This window comes from Ursus arctos, unplaced genomic scaffold, assembly GCF_023065955.2.
Source record: "Ursus arctos isolate Adak ecotype North America unplaced genomic scaffold, UrsArc2.0 scaffold_7, whole genome shotgun sequence".
Taxonomy (NCBI): Eukaryota; Metazoa; Chordata; class Mammalia; order Carnivora; family Ursidae; genus Ursus; species Ursus arctos.
The window spans coordinates 28,847,043-28,858,356 of NW_026623089.1; the positions used below are offsets into that span (position 1 = coordinate 28,847,043).

The 11,314-nt window shown below is 45.8% G+C and overlaps 1 protein-coding gene across 1 annotated transcript in view; it reads left to right on the plus strand.

Moving 5' to 3' along the window:
* Window positions 1-5,019, plus strand: part of HPSE2 (heparanase 2 (inactive)) — a 640,767-nt gene extending 635,748 nt beyond the window's left edge. The window contains exon 12 of the mRNA XM_048219210.2: window positions 772-5,019. Within this exon, the coding sequence (XP_048075167.1) occupies window positions 772-937 (166 nt within the window). The 3' untranslated portion in view covers window positions 938-5,019. The remainder of the gene's footprint in view (window positions 1-771) is intronic.
* The last annotated feature ends 6,295 nt before the right edge of the window (window positions 5,020-11,314 follow it).

An 11,314-nucleotide genomic window follows, 5' to 3' on the forward strand; every position in this document is an offset into this window, starting at 1 on the left:
CAGAAAAAGGAGAGTCATTAAGTGTCTCTCTCCTCCTTCAGAATAAGCCTAGACAAGTAACATGACGTTAATTTTCTAATCTCTCAAAGAAAGAGATCTTTTAAATAGGAGACTTCTGAAATCATCTTAAGCCTGTGCACCACTCCACGGGAAACAATTCTTTAGGTACAAGGTCAAACTGAACAGCTATTATGATTTAAAAAACAACAGGTGTGGGGGCGCCTGGGTGGCACAGCGGTTAAGCATCTGCCTTCGGCTCAGGGCGTGATCCTGCCGTTATGGGATCGAGCCCCACATCAGGCTCTTCCGCTATGAGTCTGCTCTTCCTCTCCCACTCCCCCTGCTTATGTTCCCTCTCTCGCTGGCTGTCTCTCTCTCTGTCGAATAAATAAATAAAATCTTTAAAAAAAAAAAAAAACACAGGTGTAATATACTTTTCAGCTTCTGCATCACAGACTTCTCACTTGTCTAAATGATGTGTGTCTGGAACTAGACGACCTGTGTTCAAACCCTGGCTCCCAGACCTACAAGCTGGATGACCTTGGACCAGTCCCTTAGCCACTCTAGGTAAAATGGGATAATGGCAATTTCTTTCTCAGAGCGTTGCTGGAGTTTTTATGAGTTTTTAAAAGTAAAACACGATGCTGAGAGCTTGGGCATAGCAAGTGACCGCTGGGCCGGTATCAGACAGACTGGCAGGCAGTCCGGGGCTGCCCAGACTTTGCTGTGACGAAGCAATAACAAGTCCCACGCTGTTTTTCTTCACCGTAGGTCAGTGCAGCTGAACGGCCAGCCCTTGGTGATGGTGGACGATGGGACCCTCCCAGAACTGAAGCCCCGCCCCCTGCGGGCCGGCCGGACACTGGTCATCCCTCCAGTCACCATGGGCTTCTATGTGGTCAAGAACGTCCACGCTTTGGCCTGCCGCTACCGATAAACCACTCCCACAGCCGCAAGTCACCAGCAGGCCTGCTGGACTGCTTTCCACTCTCCCGCCCTAATAGTATCCTGATTTTTCAAACATCTTCTTAGCAACAAACCAGTCTCTGCTGCCCCATCCTGCTGGAATCAGCACAGACTTGCTCTCCAAAGAGACAAATGCCATAGCATGAGCTTCGCCTAGGTAGGCCACATCAACCCCCAAGAAAAATGTAGACGTCACCTGTACCTGTATAAGGATGAAGAGAGGTGTGTGCAGCCGTATGTACCCGTGCGCGCGCACCAAGGAAAGAAGCCGGCGGCGCGCTCCCCGGACAGATGGAACAGCTCTCCGTGATCCGGGTCACGTCTCAATGTAACTATGGACCTTAGCCTGTGGCCGCTGCCCTCGGCACAAGATGAGGAAGGAAACCACCAGGTGGGCCTTCAGGAGCCCAGCCCTCTTCTAACTCCTCTCCTTGTCTGTTCCCTGCTGTTGCCCCGGGTTTCCTATCACCTCTCTTCCCACAGGGGAGCGAGTGGGTGGGTCGGCGCCGGCCTGCTGGGTGAGCTGTTTATGTCATTTCCTGGCTGATGTATGAGTGTGCGCATCTGGGTTTCTGACAATGGCATCAATCACTGGCTATTCCTCCGGGAAACGGGTGCTTCCAAAGTAAAATTGCAATCATACCCCAGATTTTGTAAGAGGGCTCTATTCCTCTGTGAATCCAGAGTCCCCTTGGGTTGGAATGGGAGTCAGGTAACAATATTCATGGACTGGAGAACAATGTATTAGGCACCACAAAAAGCAATCATCATCCGTCATGTGGCTGGGAGGGAGAGGGTTTCAGCACAAAGAGAAAGCACACTGAACCACCGAACGCAGACACACACACACACACACACACACACACACACACCAACTGAACAAGCAAATAATGAGATCTGCATCAAATCTGAAGGAATCTTAAAGGCTTGTAGGCCAAGCCCTTAATGGTTTGTTTGACCAAAACCGTTTCAAAGAGGTGTCAATCAAAAGCCATCACTGTAAGACACAACTGAATCTCACCTGTCTGCCTCTTCCCCAGGAGCTGTGTGCCTCTCCGTGGCATTTACTAGGCAGAAATCTAATCTGGTCGTGAAGGTTGACCAGGTCCGTGCTCTCCCAGGCCAGCCAGTGTGAGCCCAGAGCAAAGCTTTCCGTTCAGCCCCTGGGGGAAGGGGGAATCTGGAGGCCGAGGTCTGACGGGGAGCTGTGCAGTGCTGGGTGGGACGCCCCAAGTCGGGCAGGGGAAGTGGACTGATTTAAAGGTGGTGGTGATAAACCTGCGTGATTCAAGGGGTGAGATGCAAATAAGCTACCACCGAAATGACTCTCTCTCCTGTGGGTTGATTTTCTTTCTCAGGATAAAGGACAGGAAAGACAGGGCCGGGTCTGAGGTGAGACACAGGAGGAAGATGACACGAGGGAGGGACAAGTCTGGGAGACTCAGCACAGAGAGCGGGGAACTGGGGAGAGGGCGCCGGCAGGCTCACTCTGTGCTTGAGTGGACTCGGTTCGGCCGTGTTTGCCGGTGGGTCCTGGAGGACGAGCGCACCGGAGGTATGAGCTCCTGCCAGCAAAGCGGGGCGGGGGGGCGGCAAGGACTGGGCTGGACCTGGTCAGTGGGCGGGCTCAGCCTGGAAGCCGATGGAGAGAGCATGGCCACGTGCAAGGCCACCCAGGCAGCCTCCTGCTCAAGCCTCAGCTCTGCAAGGGGAGGAGCAAGAAGTGCCAAGACTGGGGGAGAAAGCAGGGAAAGGAGTGGCAGAGGACAGGCCAGGTGAGGACGAGAGAGGAAAAGAGAGACAAAGAACTTGTCTCCTCAAGCTTTAAAAAACGTGTGCAGATAGCAAAGTCTCCTCTATATGCAGGCACAGGCACAGCTGCAGGCCCCGGATGAGAGCACACGTAAGCAGCCGTCCCGGCGGGCCTGGCCCTGGCCAGTTTGCTCCGCGAACCTAGTAGCCCCGTGAAGGAGTCTTCCCGTGAGGCGTGGAGAGGGTTCGGAGCTCGCGTAGGGCCACCCAGGGCAGTGGGTGGCTGAGCGCAGAACAATCCAGTGCCTGTTCATGCAGCCAGCAAGCCCAGTGGTTGCCCACTTCACAGCCTCACCCCCTCACCCGCATCCAGGGCGGCCAGACCTCCAGGGCTCCGTGCAAGCTCACTTTCTGTAAATAAGAGTCGGTTCTTCAGTAAGCTTCCCACCCTGCAGAAGATGGGCCACTCCTGCTTCCTTTATCTTTCTCTGTGTATTATATGCTCCCCAAGAGGTTTAAGTTTTGTTTTTTGTTTTTGTTTTTTTAGTTAATAAAAAGGGAGGAGGGAATCATTGAAATTTATCTTTGGGGTCCTGCAATTCTAACTTTGCAACTGTCTCATGGAAGAAGTATTTGCATTATTCAAAGGATACTGAGAAACTCATGATAACATCACATTCTTTAGGGATTTTGGTCCAAGGCATCTGTCCTGGTTTTTTCATTCTGGGGTGGTGGATAATTACTAAATAAGTAGGGACCACTTCCTAGAGGGGTTCCCCTATCACACTCCCTGCAAAAGATAGCCTGGGGCAAAACTCAGCCTCACAATGCCCACCACGGGAGCCCCTTGCCAGGCTGGGCCCTGGGACAAAGGAGTTCATCCACCAGCTTCCCACATCAGATTTTTTCCTCCTAAGATAAGACATGGCTGAGATCGTCTAAGACTTCAGAACCACTTTACTTTAAACTGAAGAATGGGCTTGCAGAAATGCTTATTTGAAAGCATAATAAGGTATAATGAGAAGTCTGTGCCTTTTCTTGAGATGATTTTCTGTTCTTCCTGCCTCTAGGAATGATTTTCTTTCTCCTTTCTTATCACAAAGGCTCAGAACAAATTTTCATTGTTATTTGAAGAAAAAGTCTCAATTTTTCTAGTGCCCTGAAAAAGCCACAACTGTGGGATATTAGCTTATCTCTGGATGGAGAGAAGCTTAAACATTCCAGAACTGGACTACAATGAGACTAAGGCCTGGGACCCCCAGAACCGCAATTCCCCAAGGCCCACTCACCCTGGTAGTCCCATCCCCTCCCCAGTAGTTGGGCCCAAACCCTGCACCCTCCAAAATGGCAGAGTTTGTTGGTGGAGTCCCCCTGAAAGGCCCCCACTGGCCCTGAGCACCAGGAGCTACTGAGGCCTGCTGAGGGGGGGCGGGGAAGGACCCAGCAGGGCTGCGAACTGCTGAGCTGCTGGAATCGTCCTGGCCGTGCCCCCATCTGCAGGTGTGCTCCACGCATGCACTCCAGGCCCATGTCAGGGAGGGGTGCAGCTGCTGCGTTCACCTTGGAAATCCACTGAGAGTGGTTTTATTTCTGAAAGCAAAAGGGCAGTGTTTCAACTCTGCAGACTCAGAGAAGACCCAGGCAGATACGTCTGGCAGTAAAGCCGACTAGTGGTTCTGATGGGTCGTGAGTAGGGCTGTGACCGACCGACCTTGGCTGTAACGTTTGGAATCCAGCCTCCCCTCGAGCCCACCAGTGACCCTCCTGGTCGCTTCTCCCCTGTGTTCTTCTGTAGAATAATTGAAAGGACCACTCCTGCCACCACCACCACCCACCACACGTAATGATTCTCGGTATTTCCAAGATCTGGAGAGCCAGGCAACACCCAAGCATGCGCTGCCTTTAAGGGCACTGCCCCGCCTGTCCCCACCACTAAGAGCCTTGCAAGTTTCTCTTTGTCTTCCAGACTAAATAAATAATAAATCCATTACCTATTGCCAGAGGGGCGGTATTTTGCAAAGATCGCTCTAAAACAAGAAAGCTAAAATACAAGAAACCAAACACCAAACACCAGAGCAGCCCCCTGGGAGCATTCGGGAGGAGCTGACCAAGTTCCAAATGACTGGCTCATGAGTAAATCCCACTGTCCTATGCACCCAGCAGAGAAAAGGGGGCCCCTTCTTTATAGCCCACAGCATGAACTTTACTCTTCTAATTATTATTCTTGAAAATATTCTGGGATCCTTTTTCAAGTTGTAAATGTTATGTAATAAATTATATTTTTGGAAGAAGCAGAAGAAACCTAAGCTTTATTCATCTGGAAGTTGGCAAAATGAGTACAGGAACACCTCCCAGGGAAAGTCTCTCCTCTGCAGGCAAGTTGAACAGGTGGTAATATTTGCTTCCAAAATCAGATTATATTAAGGTTTATATGAGCTTGGCGATTGCAGAGTTAGGGCCCATGAGGTAGCTTATATTTTGAGGTAACATTCTGTAAGTAATAAAATGTGAATACTCTTAACTTTCTGTTCTCAGGATGTTCTGCGGGGTGGGGAGGGGCACTGCTGTCCACACTACACTTTGACCTGATGAACTAACACAGGGTGGGGGTTGTCGGTCTCGTGATGTGCTGCCTCTCCCTCTTTTCTCTTCCCCATGAGCTTTGCCTCCAGTGCTCTAAGTGGAAATCAAATGTTATTGTTCAAGTTAGATGTCATTGACTATGTTAAAGTAACTGTTAACTGCAGTAACAGATAAAGCCCAGAGTCTCAATGGCCTAACATAATCGACATTTATTTCTTGCTAACAGATCGTGCAAAGTTTAATTGGTGGTAGTGGGGTGAGTAGTGGTTCCATTCCCCACAGCCCTTCAGGGACCCAGACTGGTAGGCAGTCTGCCATTTCAGCACTTGGCCTCCAAGGTTGCTATGGGCGTCCACATGCAGCTGGCAGACAAGGAGAGAGTGTGTGCAGAACCACAGTGCTGGTTTAAGGCCTTACCTAGAATTGGCATAAATTCCTTCCACTCAATTCCATTGACCATAAGTCAGTCACATGGTCCCATCTAAATGTGGGGGGTTTCAGAAATGAAGTCTGTGGCTGGACAGTCATTTCTCAACAATTATATCTCATTGCTATAAATGGGATGTCTTTGATCCCCCCCGAATCCATATGTCGAAACCTAACCCTATGTGATGGATTCCCGATGTGCTCGTATTTGGAGGTGGGGCCTTTGGGAGTGATGAGATTGTGAGCGTGGAGCCTTCATGAATAGGATTATAAAAGAGACTGCAGAGGGCTCCTTGGCCCCTTCCACCATGTGAGGACACATGTGAGGACACATCCAAAAGTTTCTTTCTTTTTTTTTTTTTAGATTTTATTTATTTATTTGACAGAGAGAGACAGCCAATGAGAGAGAGGGAACACAAGCAGGGGGAGTGGGAGAGGAAGAAGCAGGCTCCCAGCGGAGGAGCCTGATGCGGGGCTCGATCCCATAACGCCGGGATCACGCCTGAACCAAAGGCAGACGCTTAACGAATGAGCCACCCAGGTGCCCCCCAAAAGTTTCTTATGAACAGGAAAGTGGGCTCTCATCAGACACTGAAGCCACTGGAACCTCGATCTTGGACTTCTCAGCCTCCAGAACTGTGAGGAATAAATTTCTGTTGTTTATAAGCTATCCTGTATATGGTATTTTTATTATAGCAGCCTGAACAGACTAAGACATTCATGAAAAAGGAACACAATACTTTGATGGACAGCTAGGAGACCAGAAAATGTATCAGTGATATTGGGTCCCTCTAGTTAATTTGACATCAAGTGAGTGTTTCAAACAGACCATGTGTGGTGATATCTAAATGCAAAGGACTTTTTTTTAAATGTTTCAGAATGACCTAAAGGACCTTTCTGCCTCTTTCCCTTCCCTTAAGTCCTGCCACTCCTGGTACTTGGCTGAATTTTAGCAGAAAATGACCTTTATGTTGTTCCACTGCTCTCCGGTTAGGTTGCGTCTAGTACTGGACACCGTGCCCTCTCCCAGACACATCAGAAATCTAATTTAAACCCTCAAATAGCAAAGTGGGTTAACAGATCACTAGAGAATCCTCGAGGCCATAGCTACAGAACAAATGGGTACCGTACCTGGAGATAACACTATTTCACTAGTTGAATCCACCTGAGGGGGGCAGGAAACTATACTTTCAGGCAATTGAAGGAAGCTGCTCTGTCCAGAGACCTTGATTCTAGTCCTTACTCTCCCTCCACTGTGTGACGTTAAACAAGTCACTGGGCTTGGGGCGCCTGGGTGGCTCAGTCGGTTAAGCGTCTGCCTTCGGGCTCAGGTCATGAGCCCAGGGCCCTGGGATCGAGCCCGCACGGGCTCCCTGCTCAGTGGGGAGTCTGCTTCTCCCTCTGCCTCTGCCTGCCGCTTCCCCTGCTTGTGCTCGCTCTCTCTCTGCCAAGTAGATAAATAAAATCTTAAAAACAGCCACCACCACCACCACAACAACAAAAACAAGTCTCTGAGCCTGTCTGGAGCTCAGAGTCCTCAACTGTAGAACGAGGGCTTCAGAGGAAGTGAGCTCTAGGGTTACCTGGAACTCCCCACTGTCGGAGCCTGTGTCGGATGGTTCATAAATACACACACACACACACACACACACACACACACGTAGACTTAGATATACCTTTTTGATAGGTTTCAAAGGTAGCCTTAAATTTTTTGTCACTGTTTCTACATAAATGCAATGTGCCTTTCAGGATGCATGCACACGAAATTTAACAGAGACAACACCATCTGATGATTTTTGTTTCTAGAGGTAAGGTCATGATTTTTCCTTGAGTTAATGACTTGACTCCTCTCATCCAAATTTCCTCTCAAGCAGCAATTTAGTGCAAATTTAACATAAATGAAGCAAGGTATACTCACCTTGTTACTAGGTTTTTAAAAGAAAAAGAAAAGTTGACCTCACTTTTGAGAAATTAAATCGAACTTGAAGACGTGTACATGGGATTGCTACAGCAGCATCTGAAATGTAACAAAGGAGAATTTTTATCATGTGTACACCTGATGTCCTGGAAGTCAACTATTTATAGGTGGGGTGGGCAGTGGAAGGGCAAGGAAACTGGAGGGGCAGTGAAAGACAGATGGGCGACAGACAGCAAAAGGAATGAATAATCAATAATAATGCTAAGGGAGATGCAGGAAAGAATGAAGAGCAACATAAATACGTGGGAAAATCTAAATAATAAAACAATGATGTCGCGTAGAATTAAAAACGCATCGCAATAGCATAGAGTTTAAACGCAGACAAATGGAAAGTATCCTAACATCCTTCATTTTCAAGACAGAGGTAAAAGAACCAATTTATATTAAACTTTGATAAGTCAAGGATGCATGTTTTCATCTCTAGGGTAACCACTAGAAAGAATGTTGAAAGAGTGTATTAGGGGCGCCTGGGTGGCACAGCGGTTAAGCGTCTGCCTTCAGCTCAGGGCGTGATCCTGGCGTTATGGGATCGAGCCCCACATCAGGCTCCTCCGCTATGAGCCTGCTTCTTCCTCTCCCACTCCCCCTGCTTGTGTTCCCTCTCTCGCTGGCTGTCTCTATCTCTGTCGAATAAATAAATAAAATAAAATAAAAAAAGAAAGAGTGTATTATTTCTAAGTGGACGGGAGCAAGGGGGAGAGTGGAATCAAAACAAAAATTAATTGATCTAAAAGCAAGCAAGAAAGAAAGATAACAGAGGACAGGTGGGACAAATAGAGAATAGTCAGATGATAGATTTGAACACAAGTTTATTTGTAATGTTATAAAATGTAAATAGAATGCTCCAATAAAAGACAAAGGTTGTCGGATGAGATAAAAAGAAACAAAGCCCAACTAAATGCCATTTAAAAAGAAACATCTAAAATATAAGAAGGTAAAACGATTTAAAAAAGATACGCCATGCAACAAAAGGTAATGTTGATATGAGACAGTAAATACTTTTGTAAAACAAAAAGTACTGTTAATAATGGAGAGGGACATTTTTTTTTAAAGATTTTATTTATTTATTCGACAGAGATAGAGACAGCCAGCGAGAGAGGGAACACAAGCAGGGGGAGTGGGAGAGGAAGAAGCAGGCTCCCAGTGGAGGAGCCTGATGTGGGGCTCGATCCCATAACCCCGGGATCACGCCCTGAGCCGAAGGCAGACGCTTAACCGCTGTGCCACCCAGGCGCCCCGGAGAGGGACATTTTATAAAGAATTTTTAACAGTAAAAGTTCTAAATTTGCATGCACCTAATGACAAACGCTATCCGTAAAGCAAAGCCTCACAGAAATAAAACGGGAAAAGACAAATTCACAATCATGATAGGAGATCCTAAACCCATTTCTGTCAGAAGATGAGAGAAAAGGCAGACCAAATCAGAAAGAATAGAAAATTTAGACAATACAATTAACAAATTTCACCTAAATGAAATTTGATGCATACATTTTAAACTGATATTTAATCATGTGTGTGTGTGCGTGTGCGTGTGTGTGCACATGTGTGTGTGCACGTGTGTGTGTGCACGTACACGTGTGTGTGTACATGAAGCAGAAAGCTGTGACCCACAGTAATAACGTTATGTTGAGCTATACTGGAGCATGAGGTCAAAAGAAAATCGGAAATACTGATCGTGTTTATATTTAAAACTTTGATATTTTGTTCATCGTGGATTTTTTGCATTAGTTTCGACTTTTAAAAACACTGATTAAAATAGTATTAAATCCATTACCACATTTTTTGACAACCCTTTAAACTGCACTCAAGGTGAGTGTCTCATTCTCCCCACCCCAGTCCTGGTCCTGAAGCCAATAAAGGAGATCAAATGGAATCATAGAAGTACTCGATAAAGGTTTTTAAAGGCATGCAAAGAGGGAAAAGGGGACAAAGAAAAGATGGGACAAATGCGAAACAAATAGCAAGATAATGACCGATAGACTTTAAACCATAGTAATAATCACATTACTCGTGAGCTGTTCTTCCCACACAATCTGACAATTCCATCTGGCGGAGATTGTCAGTCTGGATAAAAAATCAGACCCAGCTATATGCTGCCTACAAAAAAACATGTGTTTTACAAATGAAGACACAAGTAGACTGAGAGTAAACGATGGGAGATTACGTAATGCAGGGGAGGTAAAATGTCACCTCTACCCTCTCAGAGTCTCCGGCTGAGGCTGACAGAAAGCAGAGTCCACAGGAGAAAAGCACAGAGATTTTATTTAGTACGTTTTAACATGTACAGGGGAGCCCCCACAAGAAAGAAGATCTGAAGAACTGGCCAGGCCTAAGTGCTTATATACTAGGTTGAAGAAAGTGGCGATTGTGGAAAAGTAACTAAACCATACGCGGAGACTACAGAAAGATAAGTTATTTTAACCCAGTCTGTTTTTACAGATTTCTCTCTGCCTAGAGTCCCCTTGTCTGGTGAGAAGAACGTTCCTGTCCTCCTGGAAAAGGGAGGATATCTTTCCCATGGGAGTTTCATGTCCTGCTTGCAGAAAGAAAAGGGAAGGCCAGCATGCCCTTCTTGCACCTGCTGAAACACAAGTGCCTGTGGCTCATAGTAACGAGTATACCAAAGTGGCATATTAGGGGTTGCATGTCCTGAACTCTTCCACACGCCATGTTAATCAATCAAAATAAAGCCGTAGTGGTTACACTATTCTCAAGGCGGATTCAGTGCAATGAACAGTGTCAAAGATTAAAAGGTAATGTTAGAATGACATAGGGGCTAATTCATTAAGAGAATGTAGCAATCATAATGTTTATGCATCAAATAACAGAGCTTCAAAATATATGAAGCAAAACCTGGCAGAACCATGAGGAGAAATAGGCAAATTCAAAATTATAGTTGGAGAATTCAATATCACTATCTCAATATTTGATAGAATAAGTACACAGAAAATCATTAATGCGAGAGAAGACTTAAATGTTCCTATCAACCAGCTTGGCCTAATTGACATTTATAGATCACTCAACCCAACAAAAGAAAAATGTATATTATTTTCAGGTACACCTGGAACTTTCACCAAGATTGACCATATCGTAGGCCATCAATAAATTTAAAAGGACTCAAGTCACACAAAGCATATTCTCTGGCCAAATGGAATTGAAATAGAAACCAATTACAGAAAGATACCTGGAAAACTATCAAATAGTTGGAAATTAATCCCACACTTCTAGATAATCCATGAGCCCAAAAAAATAATCAAAGGAAAAATTAGAAAGCATTTGGAACTCATTGAAAATGAAAATAAAACATATCAAAAATTGTGGGTGCTGAGAAAATAGTACCTTGGGGGAAATTTATAGCAGCAAATCCCTTGTTAGAAAAAAAGACAAAGGGTCTCAAATCAATGGGTCAGGTTCTGCCCTAAGAAACTAAAAAAAGAAAGACAAATTAAATCCAAAGTAAACAGAAGAAAGGAAATAGAAAATAGTGCAGAAATCGGTGAACTAAAAACAGAAAAACCGATGAAAATTGTTGAAACCAAAAGCTGTTTGAAAAAAAATCAATAAAATCCTTAGTGTGACCTGAATCCACCTAAATGTATTGAACAGAAT